The sequence below is a fragment of the Ambystoma mexicanum genome, chromosome 9, assembly GCF_040938575.1.
Source record: "Ambystoma mexicanum isolate Mex_15411 chromosome 9, UKY_AmexF1_1, whole genome shotgun sequence".
Classification (NCBI taxonomy): Eukaryota; Metazoa; Chordata; class Amphibia; order Caudata; family Ambystomatidae; genus Ambystoma; species Ambystoma mexicanum.
The window spans coordinates 397,706,151-397,726,878 of NC_090931.1; the positions used below are offsets into that span (position 1 = coordinate 397,706,151).

Sequence of the window (20,728 nt, forward strand, 5' to 3'; positions counted from 1 at the left end):
GGCGCAGACATTCGCACGGGCACGCTGTGCGCCAGTCGCGTGCGCCACTTTTGTGCGAATTTCTATGAATTACCCTGTCAATGTCGGTACTCCAAGTCCCAGGGAAAACATTTGTATCGTTCTTGGAGTTTAAAACATGCACACCTTTTTAACGTTTTCAAAAACACTATTAAAAGAAAATATCCTCTCTTGGTTTTGTGTGTGTGTTGATTTTATGAACCGCAAATGGCATTCGTCCTGTGCAATTTGGGTGATTATGCAAAGCCAGTTTAATGAAATATACATAATTCACCTTGATATGCCAATTTCTGGCGAATGTCACATCCCATTGCATTTGCTGATTAGTACCCCCACTTTAATTTGTAGGACTTGACCCCTGCTCAGGCTAATGATGGGCCCAGGCTATCTAAGGTGTAAACAAGAGTATGGTAATTAACGTTATCTAGACTTTGTCAATCCCCCTTTTGCTCGTTCTTTGTACATTAGCCTTAGGCTAGGTATGCTTAGGCTGACCAATTTTACAAAGTCATGTGGTGTGTGCCCTTTCTTTGCTCTGGGGGGGGGAGACTTTTACACATTTTCTCTTTTGTGGTCCTCGTCTTGGAGCCCTGAGGGGGTTTTACTTGAAACTGCTGTTAAGGTCAGTGGGTATTAGTACTATGCCAGGGGCACTAGCACTTTGTAAACAAATATTTGACTTGCATATAGTTGATATGGGTAGTCAAATGTATCCATCAAGCTTGGCTTTTAAGACCAAGGGAGCAGTGAGAGTATATGTTTATCTGTTGGGTTGCTAATCTTTGTGTGCCGCATAAACTACTTGCTCCTGGCAAGGGAAAACTGGAGAGCTCAGATAATGTCACTAGTCGATAAATGCAGACAATGGCCATTTGTTTTTAGGAAATAACGCACATGCCCTACGAATTACAGAGTTTCCAGGGACAAGTTTCCCAAAGTGACCCTTATCAGAACTGTATTTCATGTGTGGCTTTGTTTAGTCTTTATGATCCTGTGAACCAGCATGTTGCAATTAGGTAATATACATTGCAGTACAGTTCGCAAAATTCACCTTCTGGGATTCTGGGTATTGTGACAGTATTATAACATCTTTTTTTCTGCTCACTCTAGATCATGCCAAACATTTTCTATAAAAATACTCACATATCAAATGCTTGATGTTTCACAGCCATCTTTTCCTTCTTTAGGGCATTGGGCTAGCATAATATTTGAGAGCCATACTTTTAAGGGTCACACAAGTATATGCAATGTGTTAAGTAAAAATGACTGTAAAAGGCTAACCCTATCGCACGCTCTCCGAAAGGTTTGGAGTTTAATAAGAAGCAGGGTGTTCAAACCACCTTCAAAGAAATATGTGTGCATACGTGGGATACCCTTTTCAAAATGTAGTGGCCTGCAAATACTCATAGGTCACTTTGTAGGCATATGGACAAAACCCTCTCTGCCACACCCCACTTAGCCAATGTTCCCTGGTGCACCCTGTCTGCTGCCTTGAAAACATTGCTTTCTATTACCATGCTTGAAGGTGAGAAGAAATGTTCTGGGGTCCAAACCATACCACAGTGAAACAGAATATTGTTTATGTGTCTACCGTGAGCGGGCCTGCTATTGCTGAAACTAAAACATGTTATTCCTATTTCCAGCAAGATAAGTCACTCTCCAGAAATATGTACATTATTTATCTGCTTTTAGAGCACGGGCAATGCAGAAAAAAACATAATTTAGTTTCTTTTTCCGGTGCTAACGTTGCTAGGAAAAGATCTGCAATGGGCCCTATCACCATGTGCAGAGCCCACACAAGGCAGCCAAGTTTGTGACCTTTTTGAAAAAATTACCCAAAAAGTTAAAAAGGTTCAAGGACCCATAAAACACCTAAGATTCTGGTGGTTAAAATTGTCCTTGTAATGGGTCAACGAAGATTGAGTTACTCATTGTATGTTTGAATGGTTCTGTGTTGTTACATCTCCAGTTATTTGCTTAATGAGTTTTTTGACTACATTTCTTTTTCGAAAATCTAATCGAAAACATATTTGTTTTATATTTGAAGGGGTCCCTGCCAAGTCCCCCTCTACTATTATTTACACACTATTCCCCACCCCCTACCTCTTATATCCCCCGTACAATCCCCCAACCCCTATATTTTTTGATTTTTTTTTTCATTGAAACATTTTCAGCAAAAAAACAATTAAAACATATACTGGCGATGTAAGAACATTGTACTGTTTGAATGGTTCAGAGCAGTTTAGAATTCGGAACCAGCCTAACCTGAGACTTATTATCATTGACAGAGAAGAGTGGGCAAGACCCTGTATATTTGGCTCATTTTTGTTTTGGCTGGCTCTTTCACACCTGATATACACAGCCCTGGCAGTGTCTGCCTTTAACGAGGCTTGAGCCGTCTTCTGCATGCCCAACTCCAATGATCTGATTACATGTTTGGTGCTATACCTGTAAAACAGAATTACAGTTACTGCGTGGAGACTCTTCATGTAGTCCCAATTTTGGAGTCACATAAGTTTCTTTGGGGAAATGCTATACCGCTGCTTGTGCATGCGGGGTCACTGCATGTGGGATTATCGCGTGTGCTGTTAGTGCATGTGGTATTGCTTTTGTGTCAGGGAAAATTGCAGGACTAAAGGAAGAGATTTCTTAATGAAACTCATAGTTTGGCAGAGTGGTAAAACATGCCGTTTTGGGAAATAGTGAATGTGTTAACGCTGTCCACAAACTTGCAATCAACTCCAAAGTGCTTTCAGTTCTGAATGACGCATTCCATACCTCGCTATGATTGAATGTTCTAGAGACGTTTAAGCGTGAGAGCAGGGGACGCAGAAGGCTGCGATTGACATGACAGTTACGGCCAAACTGATCATAACCATTTTTGTAATTTGGAGAGTGAAGGGAGCCGGGTCATGACAAAGCATACTTTAGGCTACTTAAGGACAATGCAAAGGCATAAACAAATGTTTAAATCCCTCTTCTAAAATTTGGAATTGTACAGGCATATTGCACCCAATTTAAGCTATTTTTAGTGGAGGAGGTTTCCTCTGTGTTGGGTGGATGCAAATTGTGTCTTTAGGAATCACAGCATCTATAGGAACCGTATGCATTAAGTATACCAATTCTTTGAAAAATGGTCAGTATCAACACAACTATTATCTTGATCTTTAAGGAAAATTAATTAACTTCAATTTACAATTAACATCAAGTTGCAGTAGGCTTGGTTTACAAAAACAATTTTCAATGGGAACCTCTCACATCCGATTCTTCATGACCTTTTTTTATTTTGAAAAACTTAATTAAGAACACAGTGGCGATTAATCAATGCACAATGCACACTGTTTTCGGCAGCGTGTGATGTAGTCAGTGGAAAAGCAGCTTCTCTTGGTGCTTCATTGTAAGCTGCCTGGAGATACGAATGTGTGACGCAGCTCTGCTCAATGCCCTCTCCTGCTTTCTCCCCAACAGTTTGATATGCAGAGGATAACCCTGGAGGAACTGAAGCACATCCTGTATCATGCCTTCCAGGATCACTTAACCATGAAGGATATTGAGAACATCATTATCACCGAGGAGGAGAGTCTTAACGAGAACGCCGGCAACTGCCACACAGAGTTTGAAGGAGGTGAGCAACTAGAGCACTTTATTCCGATGACCTGAGAACCTCTAACTCAGTGGCTGAGCTGTACTCAGACCAGATTAAAATATAGATATTATTTCTGGCTCACTAGGACCAAGGTTTTTCCAAACTAATTGTTACCTGGCAGCAGAGGTGTCATTTAGGTGTAGTTCGGTGTTGCAATTACTACCCCTGTGCTGCTGTTTGCAGTCCTGCGGTTGAACTAACATGAACCCAAAGGTAAAGATGAAAGGACGGATAGTAAAATTAAAGTGAAATAAAGGGTAAAAGATAAAAAAGAAACACAAAAACCAGTACAAAGAAAAATATTTTATAGCAAAGATGCATGTTTATGACTTTTGCCAATCACTTTGTATCAATATAATAGAGGATTTTGTTTTCAATAGAGATTTTGTGTAAAAATGCAATGGGCTGTCAACGGGTCAGAAGGTCAGAGGTCGAAGTGGGCGGGAGTGGTCGGGAGCGGTGTTCTTATACTTTTTATTTTTAAGTTTCGCTGTTCCTATACTTTTATTTTAAAAAGAAACTGTTCTGGAATGGTTTCGTTTTAAAATAAAAGTGTTGGAAGAAGTTGAAGCTTGCACTTCAGTGCACTGCACTGAACATTCTCATAAACAGCAGAGGTGTTTGTTTGGGGGTTTGGATTGTGTGTCGGAGGGGGTATGGCGATGGGGGTTGTGGGGTGTGGGGGCAGGCCAGCAGAGAACATAGTTCTACTACTTCTTTTCGTACACTTCGACCACTGCAGAAGGTCAAGAGATGTCATTCCCTCGAGGGACATTGGAGAGTAAAAGTGCATATGATATCCATCCCTCTGCCTCTTTAATTGTGATAACATGATCCCAAATCTAGTTCGCAGTAGTTGAGATGCAAAGAGACATATCCCCGTTCAGGATAATATTGCATAATAAACAACAATTTGGCTGTGAACTTGATATTATACAACCGTTTGTGACTTCCTGTTTTAGTAGAGGCAAATGTAAAGTGCCATATTCGCACTGAAAAATAAGATATGAGGGATGTGCTTTTTACTGCAAAATGGAGACCTCATCAGCGCCAAAGCTAATTCACTGTTCTTTTTCTCTCACCTCAAAATAATTTATTTTTTACCAGGAGGGCTTATAGCATGTCAGTCATCTGACTAAAATATCCCACGTTTTACCCCTTGATCTCCCCTAATCAGCTGTGCATTAATTATCTGCATTCATGAATATCTCCTTCTGCTCCTTACAATCCTTTCCTCTGAGTCCTGATCTTCCTTTGTTGAGTGGGGAGCCATAATTACGGAGCGCTAATGACGTAAATAATTGAGGCTTGAGAGCTGCCCAATGCTGACTTCTTTTGCCACTCAACTCCTTCCTGCGGATCAATAATCATGTCAGAAACGTAGGAATGGTGCCTGGCGTATGAGCTATCAAGTCGCCATCCTTTCTTGGAGGGGAGGGTTCCCATTGAACAGCTAAGGGAATGCTTGTGTCTAATGGGAGCAATCCAATCCCAGGAGTATCAGTGGTGTAGCAGGTGATATGATAGTGTGTTTTGATCTCCCGTCTTAAATTACATATTTTAAACTCATCACTGTGTGCTAATTGGATGCAGCACCTACAGCAATCCCTTTTTATCAGTCTACAAGTTCATTGTTACCTGTATCTCTTAAGACAGTACAACACTCTGGGCCTCATTACTCAGAATGCGGTAAGGGTTTACCGGTACCGGTAAGGGCACCGATACTGGTAAACCCTTACCGCCTTACTACAAAGTCCCTTTGCGGGACCCGACCTCAACTACTGGTTTTAACAGCCGTTAAGGAACGGGCCCGCAAAGGGACCTTGGGTCTAATTACGGTACCGCAATTTGCGGTACCGTAATTAGCTCCTTCCCCATTCCATTGAGCCCCATGGGGGCAAAAATGGGAATGGGGAAGGGCCAATGGTGAATGGGGAATTACCGCCCCCGCTCACTTTGGAGTAGGGCGGTAATTCCGCCATCCACCAAGGCAGACACGGTAAAATGCCAGCGGCAACCATGGCGCTATTATGTAATTATGCCCTATGTGTGCTCTCGCTCTCTCCCCCCTCCCTCCCCTTCTTACCTCTTCCTCTCACTGCCATTTTCCCTCTGTCAGTCTATGTCGGGTTGTCTCTGCGAGTCTCTACCTGTCAGCCTAAATCTGACACAACAATATATTTAGCCTGAACGACCTGTGGCTATTTGGGCACACTTATATTTGAAAGCCTATATCTCTGATAGTTTCAATCCCTGTTGGTGTCAGTTTTTATCAGTTCAGTCTCATTCAATGCCGGTCTCCGTCAGTGGCAGTGTCTCTCAGTGTCAATCTCTCTCAATCATTGTGAGTCTCTATCACCCTCTGTCAGTGTAAGTATCTGACGGCCTCTATTAGCTCTATTAGTCCCTGTCAGTGTCAGTCTCACTCTGTCAGTGTCAATTAACATTAGTCTCTGTCAGTATCTGTTTTCTCTGTCATTGTCAGTCCCTATCATTGCCAATCTATATCAGTCTCACTCTGCCAGTGTAAATCAATGGGCCTCATTACGACCCAGGCGCTAAGTGGTTAACGGCGCCGTAAAAGGCTGCGGCGCCGTTAACCACTTAGCGCCTTACTACGAGGTCCCTTTGCGGGACCTGAACTGAACGGCTGGTCTGGACAAGCCGTTAAAGTAGGGACCCGCAAACGGAACCTCGCAGGCAATTACGGTACCGCAATTTGCGGCACCGTAATTGCTGCCTTCCCCATTCCCATTGAGCCCTATGGGGCAAAAATTGGAATGGGGAAGGGCCATGTTGAAATGGGGAAATACCGCCCCGCCAACCTTGGAATGGGGCGGTATTTCCCCATTTCACCATGGCGGACTTGTTACAACACCGGCACCAACCATGGTGCTAATAGCGCCATGGTTTAGCGCTGGTGTTGTAATGAGGGCCTTAAAGGGTGTTTGGAAGGGTTTTCCCCCCTGAACATTTTTTTTTTAAAATAATGTACTGAAATAATGCATTTTGTAACCCAGTTTTTTTAAAGAAAATGGCATGTAAAGCCATAAAATGGGCCTCATCCCTACCAAGGTGGAATGGGTTTAAAGGCACCGGTAATGGTGCCGGTGCCGTTAAACCCATTCTGCCCTATTACGAGGTTCCGTCGTGGGACACGCTCTGGACGTCTGGTCAGACCAGACGTCCTTTGCGAGTCCCGTGAGGGGACCAGAGTGCTTACAATGGGCCGGTTATTAACGGGCCTATTGTTAGCTCCCTCCCCATTCCCATTGAGCCCAATGAGGGCTCAAATGGGAATGGGGATGGGTAAATTGAATGAGGAATTACCGGGTCCTCCAAGGTTGGAATGGCCCGGTAATTCCTCATTCATGGAACCCGGACCTGGGTTTGGAGGCAGCCATGCCGCAAATAGCGGCATGGCTACCTCCAAACTCGTAATGAGGCCCAATGTATACATTTTTTTCTACGGAAACAAGACAAAATATCCAGTACATTTCATGATTCATGGAAAGTCATTCCTGGTGAATATTTTGAGGGAGGGGCCTGAATATTTTCTCAAATTAGCTTGAGAGATCGAGCTCAGCAAGGAAGCACAGACTAATTAATTGGAGGATATGTTTTAAAATATTGGGCTGAAATAATGCATTTTGCAAACCCAATTCTTGACAAAAAAGAAGGAAAATTCCATAAAAATTAGTTTGTTCACCTGAAAAAATCCAGTTAATGCCATGCCACCAGCAGTACACTACATAGGAGCACTTTATATTATTTTCAAGCTACATGTCTATGGCAGTAATGGTCACTTTAAATCACATGCATGAAACGCTTCATGTATATGATTTAAAGTGGCCAGTCCTGGCATTGATGGGACCCCCTATCCTTGCCTATAATGGTCACTTTAAATCAGGCTGAAGCATTTCATGCATATAATTTAAAATTACCATTACTGCCATAGATAGGAAAACCTAGCTATGGCAGTAATGGTCACTTCATATTACACGCATGAAGCTGGTGCCACAACCAGTGGCGAATGGTGAATTCTTTAATTGGAGGGGCGTAAATATTTCCCACATAAATGTCATAGCGACTGAGAGTAGCAAGAAGCCCGAACTGCCCAAGAATGGCACAGGTGGGTTTCCACCTCAAGAAATATGCTTAATATTGGGTTGAAATTGTGCATTATACAGCACAGTTTCTGTGAAAGACTGAGTAGAAAGCCAAACTGTTTGCAAATGATGTTGAAGGATTACTTAAATCAAGGGGTAGTTTTCCCCGGTATGCCAGAAGAGATGGCTGGGGGTCCACCTGACTCTGAAGGGCCCAACTCCCTTCCCCAGAATAAGCAGAGGACTCAACCAATGGCAAGTTAGAACTGTGGTTTATTGCAAAAACCAACAGGGATCATACAAGACAATTAGTATTCTTCAGTACTTCTCAGCTCTCCATGGCATGCGGGCAAGTTTTGTACAAATGTTGCGTCATGACCTGGGCCCTACCCTGAAAAACCTAGCTTCACAGAGGAATGGGTATCAAGAATACTATTACCTATGGAGGTAACCTATAGAGGTTATTTTACTGGTCCTTGCACATCAGGTGGCTGGCCTCTCCCATCCCCAAGAAACTATCTATTACATTGTTGCAGAGTAGTGGGCTTACCATTGCTTCTTGTCGCCTGCCATCCCTCCCTGAGTTTCTATGCTGTGATTGGTTAGAGCTGATCTCCCCAGGCCTGCGACTAGATTTGATTCCCAGCCCTATGTGCACCTCTTCAAGGTGATATGAACGATTATGTGTCTGTATTGTAATTTGTACTGTACTACTTTTGCCTATGAGAATGCGCTCTGACGTTGCAACACTTGTTGGTTTATTCGTCTGGCTTTGCTTGGATTGGCTTTGCTTTCCCACCACGGGTGACTGTTCATTGTCTCGTTCGCTGCACCAAGTGCTTGGAGACCACTAAATTGAGCTCTTGAGCTTGCATTTATGAGAATGTATTCCGTTTCTCTGCAGCTGGTCCCTTATCATCTGAAGATTGTAATGTCTCTGCGTATCTCTGACCTTGGCCGTGAGCCTGCTTCATGCTCTGTGCAGCCTGAATCAGCTCTCCTCGTCTCAGGCTCTGTGGCTTGAGGCCTACTGTAATTTTCCTTAAAGTTCATAATGTGATTTTTACATGCTCTTGTTATGCTAGGTAACCTATAAGTTAGTCTCACATGGTCCTATCAGGTTCCATATATATTCCAGTAGTCCCATAGGGTTATTCAGGTTAAGCATCTGCCAGCTTGCTCAGGATCTCTTGTTGCTTGGCGTTTCTGCATTACTGCATTTGCTAATGAAAAAATAATAAAGCATTGACAGTTTATATATGTAGCTGTCCTTTACCTATAGAACTGTGTCATCATGTTCTTCGTGTTTGCCAATGTGTGTTTGTGTAAAAACCACGGCATGACTGTGAATATGGTTCATGTCTAACGCTGCTATGTCGTGGTGTCACTAATGACGTCAACATAGTGGCTTCTTGGCATTTAATCGAGACTGCCCATGAAGGTGTTTCCGCCCACAATCTCAGTTTCTACTCCTACACCTCTATTGGATTCAGTCTCTATTTCTGGCTGGGAGGATACTTTTCTGTGTATTTGTCAATCTTTGTTGCACTCAGGATTTGTCCAAAATAAGATGGTTGGCTGCAAGCGTTTCTGGCTCGTTGTCTTGTCATGAATCTGGGGGTTAGGAGGGGCATTCTTGGGACCCTCTCTTTATCCACAATATAGGCCAGTATAAAAACATTTTCAGGCAGGCTGCCCCCATACATTTCCTTTCAGGATGCACCAATATTTGCCAGATTTCCTATATCAGAACATACTCATGTTTCCTTTGCCCATAATGCCAGCAATGATACATGCAGCCAGCCTCAAGTGAAGGCTAGAAGTCATGGCCTCTTTAAACTATCTCTGTCGGTCTCCGCCTATGCAGCCACGCTGGACGTGCAGCTTCATCTCCTCGCCCAGCTCTGTGCCACACTCACCTGCCGTAATGCAAGATAAGCCTATTATATGATGTACCGTAACACCAACCTAATAGGTCCGTGCCTGTCTAATGCAGTCTGTAGCTCACTCTGATACCCCAGTGCCCCCTGCCCTTTCTACCGATCAGTGCAACCCTCCTCGAGTTCCACCTGCCAGCACTCTGGTATCCTGCTCACCTGATCTGCGTAAGCTCCCGAGCCCCTATGCTAACTTCTGTGCCTGCAGCACCCCTCCCATAACTCTCCCCTGACACCCTTCTTACCACCATTCCACACACCACCTTACTATTCTAACTTGTCCTCCATCACTTGTTCAACTCTTGCCAAACACTGACAACCAGTGCCCCATCTACTGTTTCCCACTGCTGCACCCCTCCTGCCGTGCATCTCTACTCTGCATCTAGCAGAACCTCCTCAACTAATAACTGCGCCCTAAACCCTTCTCAAGGTTCCCTCGTGATGTCTGCTTTCTTAGGGCATCCTGCAAGCAACCTCCCTCTCCCCTCTCTCCCAGTGCTCATCCATGTCCCCTGCAAGTACAGACATGTCTGGTACCAAGTGGCACTGGCAAAAATGTCCTACCCAGTAACTCAGTAACCAGCTCACTGCCTGTGACCATTAGCTGCAACAAGCAAGCCACACACTCAGAGACCTTCACACTTCAATGGCCCGCTGAAATACCTATTGACTCTCTGCCACCACACATTGGCTGCCAGCTGCAGCCCACAACCTGTCCTCGCACATGCAGCATTGCCGCCACACACCCTAGCTCCACTATCAGCCCTAAAACCTACCTAACTGCAACTACCAATACCAGAACACTGTCTTCAAACCCATGGCTACCTGCCTCATGGCCTTACATTGGGATAGAAAGAATGATTAGGCTTGCCTCCCGCACCACTGCTCCTACCTTACCTGGTGCACTTCCTCCACCTGCCTACCTCCGCCTTATTTGCCTCACCAAACAGCACTCTTGCCATGCCAGATCCACACCTCTCTCCTCTACACCTGCAGTGTCCCTCCCCACTGCCACCATTCCACCACTCGCAGCTGCCTCAGATATCAGGGATCTCATCACAAACCTCAATCTGGACCTCCTAGCAGTGACAGAAACCTGGCTTCACCCACCAGCAGGCCCAGCTCTTGCCATTGCTGTCCCCTCACCTCACACTATCCTCTGCTGTGACCGCACAACATACAAAGGTGGTGGAGTAATCCTCATTCATAAAAACATGATGGACATTAAAATCATCTCCACACCCGCCCCCCTCCTGTGAACTTCTTAAAACCAAGCTGTCACTAACACCTACTTCAACCATCATCTTAAATGTGATCTCCTGCCCACCGGGCCCTGCCACATCATTTGAAAATGACATGACACAACTTCTCTCCACCAACTTCAAACCAACCTCCAAAGCCATCATCCTAGGAGACCTCATCCTAGGTCTGAATGACCCATCAGACAAAGATGCCCTCTCATTTGCCAATTCTTGGCCTCTCCTGGGTTCACCAAACACATTGCCAGCCCAACAACACATCATCTAGGAAGATCACTAGACTGGCTCGTATACCTGAACTGTAACACAGCCAATGTTGCAATCACCCCTAATCTTTGGTCCAATCACCACATTGTCACCTTCTCACTACCCATCTCCACAGCCCAGACAACAAATTCCCACCCACTTCCACAAGCTATCATGCAAAGCTCACGTAGCCTTAATAAAGAGAGACTCCTCCTTCTCCTCGCAGCTGATATGTCCCCTCTCCTGCCGCCCTGCCTCCACCCGAGTAGACTTGGTCAGCACCTACAACACAGCCATCCTATCAGCCATCAATGCCATTGCTCCTCTTTAACCGTGGAAAGCCAAACCTTCTGCACATATAAATTCATTATTTTGAGAGCCAAAAAGCACACCCTCGATACCACTTGGCTCGGGTCCCCTACAGTTGCTAAAACAGCCAATTTCGTCAAATGTTTCAAGGACTACAAGTAAGCCCTTATTACTTCTAAAGCAATCTCCCTATCAAATTGTATCTCCAATGCCAAATCCCAATCACATGAACTATTCTCCATCCTATGGGAACTGGAAACTCCTGTCACACCACCCACCAACTACACCAAAGATGAAACCTGGTGTCAAAATATACAAGATGCTAACACCCACACAAGTGAAAACCAAAAATAAGCGAACCTCTATCCTCACTAAAACTCTGACTCCAAAACCTATCTTCCCTCCTCTAACTCCCCCACCCCCTTCCACTGCCACCGCCTTCAGTTTCCTACATGTCACTGAACCTGAAATTTGCAGTCTCAACACTGGGCTGAAACCTTCACGATGTCAAGGCAACGCTTGCCCAGCGCCTCGTATCAAGGACTGACCGAAAGCTGTCATTCCTATCATCACTGCATTTGTCATTGCCTCCTTCCCGAGCTGCTCTATCCCACTGGTCCTTAAGGAAGCTTGGATCTCCCCCCTTACCAAGAAACGGCCCATCACCACTGTCCTTCCTCTCCTAAAGATTCTGGACCGAGCGGCCTACATCCACATATAGGCCTACCTAGAACAACACGGCAGTCTCAGTCCTCGTCAGTCAGGTTTAAGACCGGGCCATGGTACAGAATTGGCCCTCCTTGACCTTAAAAACCAACTAGACGATATCTGAGACAATGGCAACCACGCCCTCCTCCTTCTTCTCGACCTATCAGTGGCGTTTGATCTGGTCAACCACCAAACACTCTGCCACTGTGATGAATCAACTTCTGGGGCACCAGTGGTCCAGGGATGAATATCGGTTTCTAAACCATCAATCAGCCCCACCCCTCTAGTACACCAGAAGTGATCTGAACAGATTGGAAAAACAAGTAAATTATAAACCTCCCTGTCCAATTTTGGTAACGTGGACAGAACGGCAGGCTTATCTCTACAAAGTTGTGGATCATGGGTTAGTTGCAACACAGCAAAAATACAATTATCACCCAATGATAAAAGGGACTGTCACTCAAGGTTGTATAAACATATCTACTTTATTACAACAGACACACTACAAAATACAGCCCACCCTGTAAAGGAACACAGAGGACAGACAGTTTCACAAAGGAAAGAGATGCACTCTGGGCACTGACAGGATGGTAGTCGTAAAGGAATCAGTCTTAACTGTTCAAGTGTATTTATTTCAGAACCAAGGGAGCAAGGGGTCATAAATGTCACTAGGGGCCGTTGGAGAAGGACCAGAGGGACAGCAGCTCCTGTGAAAGAGTTCAACACAGGAGACAGTTGCGGGTAACAGGCGGCAGGCATTTCGGCAAGTGAGGCAGAATGGACAGCTGCAGACTGGCCTACACATCGGCTCTGGGTCAAGAATCATTGTCTCAGTGCTGGTTGACGGATCTGGAATGCTGGTCGAGACGTCTTGGACAGCTTTAGTGACTGCAGCGTGATAACAGTCAGTGGTGCAGCCAGTTGAGGTTCGAGGGCTCGACTGCCTCGTATATATCCTTAAAAGATGGACGCTGGTTGATGCTTTTTGTGGCACTGCTCCTAGCTTCTTTGCAGGCTAGTGAAATCCTTTAAGGCGAACAGCCCAAAGCTGGGAGGGTTTTTTCAGGAAATGGCTCTGTCCTTTGTTCAGAGACTCTCTGGCACTTCCCACCTACTGGCAGAACCTTGCAGGGCATGCTGTGTGCTGGCTAGTTACCAGTTCTGGAGCTGCTATGTGTGTCCTCTGAGTCGGGAATCTCCATCTGTTCCCTGGGAGATGTTTAGGGGATGAATCTTGCTTCCCTCTTGGAAATACTGGCCTTCCTTCACTTGCGGAAGCTGTAAGACAAACTGTACCATCAGCCAGGGTCAAACTTAGTCCATTCTTCTTAATCCTTTCAAAGTCGTCAGATGATCTGCCAAAAAAAGGGGCACATCCCTCAGGGCCACAGTAATTGGTGCAGGCTAAGCCTACCTTAATGAACCAATCATGAGTCCCCAACAACAATCTTCTGTTATGCGTGCAGTCATAACCAGAGTGCTTTTCAACAGGAAAGGTAAGGGGTGACAACATGTACTTCTAAGTTTCACCCATTTTCCTGTTTGTTATTGATCAAAGTGTCTCTCTGGTTAGTTGAGCTCTCTGTGGCTCCTGATCAAAGCGCAGATCTCCCTTAAAAATTGTGGTAAGAGCAGAGTTTCTTTCTCCAACAATTCACATACTTCTTCCCTCTGAAATGGGGTCTCCCTCCATGGGTGGCCTACTATAAACAGTTGTCTCAGACTTTCTATTCACTGCCCTTCATACAGAGGGGTGGGAGCTATCTTCAAGTTGACACATTGCATATTAAAGAGTGTTTCCTGTCCCCTTTTGTCAGTTCTGGGATCAGGCCTATCCCAGGCCTATTTCAATTAACTCTCATCAGTATGCTCTGCACCAGCAAAACTTAGGCAATAGAGAGGGCAAATCCATGGAGCCTTTGATATTTTAATTAGGCTGGTCATGGCGGGAGAAAGGTGTTGTCTTCCCCCTTCCTGAGATGCTTTGAGGTACCGTGGCTGTCACATCCCTGTTAAATGTCACAGGGAGGACTGTGTCTGTAGCTTGTGTCCCACTGGAGTAAACATGAATATGGGCCTCAGTACGAGATGGGCGGTAGCCATGGTGCTGTTAGCACCATGGCTGCCTCCCATACCGTGACCGAGTCTGGTCTTGTTCAATGAACAAATTGAACAAACTATTCCCCATTCCCATTCGCGTCCCCATAGGGCTCATAGGGAATAGGGAGGGCGCTAATAACGGGCTCGCGACTTGCAATCCCGTTATTAGCATCCTGGTCCCTTAGCAGGACCCGTAAGGGCTGTGTGGTCAGACCACACATTCCTTACGGTCCCACCAAGGGACCTTGGAATAGGGCGGTAAGGGATTATCGGCACCGGTCTCCTTACCGGTGCCCGGTATCCCTTACCGCCCACCTCGTAATGAGGCCCTATGTGTTGTTGTGCAGTGAGCAGTGGAAAATGTTTGCAGATTAGCCTGACATATTTTCTGAGGTTGATCTCCCATCATTTATTTTCATTACAATACTTCAAAAAAGCCCATGCGAGTGCACACTCCCCATGCCGATGGTCGAATTCCTAACAGACACCACTTTACTGCAACTGCTAACTTTTCTCCCAAGGCCACCAAATGGTTTGCCCCTCTACCTTTCAGACAGGACAGCCCATGTCTACACTGGTAGTGCAGCTGCACACCCTAATCAAGGTCCCTGTGGGGTACCACAAGGCTCATGTGTCTACCCAACATTATACGACATTTACACAATACCGCTCTTCAACCATCTTGACACTCTATGCATTTCATACACCAACTATGCTGACTATACACAAACGCTAATTTCCCTCTCAGGGATTTAGGAGCAAGTCTCCAGCTACATCAATGAAATCTATGACACTATCCAAGCCTGGATGGCCACACATCAGCTCTACTTGAATGATGACAAGACAGAAATCCTAATAGTGGGCCCACCTTCTTGTCTTGCCAAGCTCCATTCAGTTTTCCACTCATTTAAGCGTCTACCTAGACTCCAGCCTCAGCATGGCCACCCAAGTCAATGCCATCGCTCCCTCAGTAGTCCGCAACACCAAACTCCTGGATGCAACCAAGAATCTCCTCTAATCCCAAGACCACCTAACCATTACAAGAGCAATAATTGGCTCCCGGCTAGACTATTGTAACTACCTTTTTGACGGCACCTCAGAATGAATCGTAAGCAAGGTCCAGACCATCCAGACCAATGCCATCCGAGCCACATTGGGACTTTCTAAATGTGGCCATGTCTAAGCCCACAGAAAAGCTGCACATCAGCTTCTGGTCAGAGAAAGGATCAATTTTAAAATTATGTCTATAACTCACTGATGTCTCTCCAATACTGCACCACCCTATCTCTCAAAGAGGATTGCAAAGATAAACTCCTCGAGACCTAGTGCCATAGAGCAACAGCCCTGTGCTTCAAACGCAACAGAGCTGGGGTCTAGCTTCCCAGTCATGGCCTGCTATTTGTGGAACAACATACCCCATCAGCTGCATGCCGAGCCACGTTAGGGGCCGTTCAGAAAACAATGAATGACCTGCATGTTCTGTTAGAGGTATTTTGCCTGTATTTTTGGCTGGTGGTATTTTTGGTATTTTGTGGTATACTGGTCAGTCTAACTTCAGAGTACCGCCTAACAATTGTTCTTATACCGGGGTCATTAACGGCAAGCAAAGACTGGACTTAGTAAATTCTTACTGAATATTTTATGCCCTTGCAGTATTTTATTTACAATGCCACATTATATCCTTTTGGCTTGCATCTCGAAATACAATTACCATGTACATGAAATACTATCATTCTCTCAGAGCCCCAGAGAAGAACTGCTTCACAGTGATCACTTTGTTTTATTTTTTTACTGCATGTGATCAAATACATGACTGCTTGCAGTAAAATACCTTTACCACCCGGTCTGCATTGATCCTGTATGCCAACCCAAGAAACTTGAACACTGAATAAGTACACACAGGCTATTTCAGCTGTTTCTTTGATTTTTTTTATCAGAAGTAAAAAATATGCAAAATATAGAACGACGTGTACAATGCATGATATCCACATGACATTTTAAACCTGTGTTTCAAAGATGAAAAAGGAGCATAATAAGCACAACTGATTTGCAGATACTTTCCCCACAATGAATGATGGGCTTTCCTGCAATGGGTTTCAAAACATTCTATTTGCAACAATGCCCAGAGTTCTGCCAAAAATAACCTTGACCTCCACAACTATTCTTGGCAGAGCATACGCTTCTGTCACATCTGAATTTTATTGCATTACTGGAGAAACATGAACACAACTGTCTATGTTAAAATGTACAGTACAACACCAAAATAAATGAATTACCCACCATACTACCGGATCACAAATCATTCACTCCCTCACACCTCTATTATCCTAATTCACCAAGAATTATATTTGATTGTGTGTGTGACCCGGGCTGCCAATGCCCCAGTCTATTTGACAGAGAGATGATTTATTTATCTGGTTCACTCCCTCTGCACTTGGAAAGAGCCCACAAATGTCTCTGCCAGCCTTTCTGTCTTTTTCTGCCACACGCTTCTCCCAGGGTCAGTCAAAGATTAAGAGTGCCCGCGACTGAAAACTATTCTGTGAGCCTGAGAGAGAGAGCCAGTTCTCCTGCGCTGTGCTACTTAAAACCTCGGAATTAAGACTGCCCCTACGGTAAATTTTACTTCCATAAAATATAGAAATGCATGCCTCTTCCAGTGACATCATTCTATCTGAACCACCCCCTTTGTCAATCAGCCTGAAGCATGTGATTATTTCGAGTTGCTTGGAATGGCAGAAAAACAGATGAGAGATTTACATTTCCCTTGCACTGCATTTCAATTTTGTAAACTTAACAATGGGCTCATTTCAAGCTACATGAAGATAGCAAACGGATCTACTTTTCATGTTTATTCTTCCTGCATTTCAAATTAACTAATTACAGCAGAAATGCCTGAACATTCAGTTATCAATCTGCACCACACTTGGTACACAGCAATCATGAACTGATTTTCTCTGAATGTTAATTGGGAATATGCAATAAATTAGACGGTTAAGGTAAATTAGTATATGTTAATCTTTTGGTCCACAGCAATTCAGTCCATGACACTGATATCGAGTAAAATCAATGTTGTGCAGCACCAAATTCAAATTCATTTTTAGCAGGCCTGTGTTTTGCACATCCACACTATTGACATATATTAGATTCAGCCTGAGTCTCACACATGAGTCACACACTCTTGCTCACTACTCTGATCTCTTATCCTTGTTGAAATGCAGAGACCTAGCTAAAATGTGGAGTCACCGCTGAATTCGGAGTCACCTCTCCCCACACTTCCATTAACTTTAACCTCAGGGCAAGGCATCACTGCCTCCTGCCCTCAGAATCACTAGTGCAAATGATTCCACTGTAAAGACTATAACTATATAAATGTAATTGCAACTACTACCTGTGTCTGTACTACCTTGCCCCACCTGTACCATTCCCGCCTACCCCCTCCTCTATGCAAACAGGGTCTTGATGCCTATTTGGTTTTGCACCCTCTATGAATGTGAACATAAATAAATAATAAAAACATTAAAAACATGGCCACCCTGGCTCTGCCATTATATGGCAGTAGCCCCACAAAAGAACATAGATCACCTATGTCTCTATGGAAACATGTCTATCACCCCCCCACCCCCCATCAGTCAGGGGCACCCTCCACCAGGCCCCCACTCATGTCTCCCTGCACCCCCACCTCCCAGCAGTCAGGGGCACGTTCCACCAGGCCCCCACTCATGTCTCCCTGCACCCCCACTCCCCAGCATCACGGGGCACCCTCCACCAGGCCCCACTCATGTCCAACTCATGTCCCCCTGCACCCCCACCCCCCAGCAGTCAGGGGCACCCTCCACCAGGCCCCCACTCATGTCTCCCTGCACCCTCACCCCCCAGCATCCAGGGACACTCTCCACCAGGCCCCCACTCATGTCTCCCAGCACCCCCACCCCCCAGCAGTCAGGGGCACCCTCGAGCAGGCCCCCACTCATGTCTCCCTGCACCCCCACCCCCCAGCAGTCAGGGGCTCCCTCCACCAGGCCCCCACTCATGTCTCCCTGCACCCCCACTCCCCAGCATCAAGGGGCACCCTCCACCAGGCCCCACTCATGTCCAACTCATGTCCCCCTGCACCCCCACCCCCCAGCAGTCAGGGGCACCCTCCACCAGGCCGCCACTCATGTCTCCCTGCACCCTCACCCCCCAGCATCCAGGGACACTCTCCACCAGGCCCCCACTCATGTCTCCCAGCACCCCCACCCCCCAGCAGTCAGGGGCACCCTCCACCAGGCCCCCACTCATGTCTCCCTGCACCCCCACCCCCCAGCAGTCAGGGGCTCCCTCCACCAGGGCCCCACTCATGTCCAACTCATGTCCCCCTGCACCCCCACCCCCAGCAGTCAGGGCCACCCTCCACCAGGCCCCACTCATGTCCAACTCATGTCCCCCTGCGCCCCCACCCCCAGCAGTCAGGGGCACCCTCCACCAGGCCCCCAAACATGTCTCCCTGCACCCCCACCCCCCAGCATCCAGGGGCACCCTCCACCAGGCCCCACTCATGTCCAACTCATGTCCCCCTGCACCCCCACCCCCCAGCAGTCAGGGGCACCCTCCACAAGGCCCCCACTCATGTCTCCCTACACCCTCACCCCCTAGCATCCAGGGGCACACTCCACCAGGCCCCCACTCATGTCTCCCAGCACCCCCACCCCCCAGCAGTCAGGGGCACCCTCCACCAGGCCCGCACACATGTCTCCCTGCACCCCCACCCCCCAGCATCCAGGGGCACCCTCCACCAGGCCCCCACTCATGTCTCCCAGCACCCCCACCCCCCAGCATCCAGGGGCAACCTCCACCAGGCCCCACTCATGTCCAACTCATGTCCCCCTTGCACCCCCACCCCCCAGCAGTCAGGGGCACCCTCCACCAGGCCCCCACTCATGTCTATCACCCCCCCACCCCCCATCAGTCAGGGGCACCCTCCACCAGGCCCCCACTCATGTCTCCCAGCACCCCCACCCCCCAACATCCGGGGGCATCCTCCACCAGGCCCCCACTCATGTCTCCCAGCACCCCCACCCCCCAGCATCCAGGGGCACCCTCCACCAGGCCCCCACTCATGTCTCCCACCCCTCAGCATCCAGGGGCACCCTCCACCAGGCCCCCACTCATGTCTCCCTGCACCCCCACCCCCCAGCATCCAGGGGCACCCTCCACCAGGCCCCACTCATGTCCAACTCATGTCCCCCTGCACCCCCAACCCCCAGCAGTCAGGGGCACCTTCCACCAGGCCCCCACTCATGTCTCCCTGCACCCCGACCCCCCAGCATCCAGGGGCACCCTCCACCAGGCCTCACTCATGTCCAACTCATGTCGCCCTGCACCCCCACCCCCCAGCAGTCAGGGGCACCCTCCACCAGGCCCCCACTCATATCTCCCACCCCCCACCACCCTGCAGTCAGGGGCACCCTCCGCCAGGCACCCACTCATGTCTCCCAGCACCTCCACCCCCCAGCATCCAGGGGCACCCTCCACCAGGCCCCACTCATGCCCAACTCATGTCCCCCTGCACCCCCACCCCCCAGCAGTCAGGGGCACCCTCCACCAGGCCCCACTCATGTCCAACTTATGTCCCCCTGCACCCCCACCTCCCAGCAGTCAGGGGCACCCTCCACCAGGCCCCCACTCATGTCTCCCAGCACCCCCACCCTGCAGCAGTCAGGGGCACCCTCAACCAGGCCCCCACTCATGTCTCCCTGCACCCCCAGCCCCCAGCATCCAGGGGCACCCTCCACCAGGCCCCCACTCATGTCTCCCTGCACCCCAACCCCCAGCATCCAGGGGCACCCTCCACCAGGCCCCACTCATGTCCAACTCATGTCCTCCTGCACCCCCACCCCCAGCAGTCAGGGGCACCCTCCACCAGGCCCGCACACATGTCTCCCTGCACCCCCACCCCCCAGCATCCAGGGGCACCCTCCACCAGGCCCCCACTCATGTCTCCCAGCACCCCCACCCCCCAGCATCCAGGGGCAACCTCCACCAGGCCCCACTCATGTCCAACTCATGTCCCCCTTGCACCCCCACCCCCCAGCAGTCAGGGGCACCCTCCACCAGGCCCCCACTCATGTCTATCACCCCCCCACCCCCCATCAGTCAGGGGCACCCTCCACCAGGCCCCCACTCATGTCTCCCAGCACCCCCACCCCCCAACATCCGGGGGCATCCTCCACCAGGCCCCCACTCATGTCTCCCAGCACCCCCACCCCCCAGCATCCAGGGGCACCCTCCACCAGGCCCCCACTCATGTCTCCCACCCCTCAGCATCCAGGGGCACCCTCCACCAGGCCCCCACTCATGTCTCCCTGCACCCCCACCCCCCAGCATCCAGGGGCACCCTCCACCAGGCCCCAC

General features: G+C 47.9%; 1 protein-coding gene across 1 annotated transcript in view; it reads left to right on the forward strand.

Annotated features, from left to right (window-relative positions):
- CALN1 (calneuron 1) overlaps positions 1–20,728 on the forward strand; it is a 2,795,902-nt gene that overhangs the window by 2,514,367 nt on the left and 260,807 nt on the right. The window contains exon 5 of the mRNA XM_069614884.1: positions 3,487–3,643. Coding sequence (XP_069470985.1) covers positions 3,487–3,643 — 157 coding nt within the window. The remainder of the gene's footprint in view (positions 1–3,486; positions 3,644–20,728) is intronic.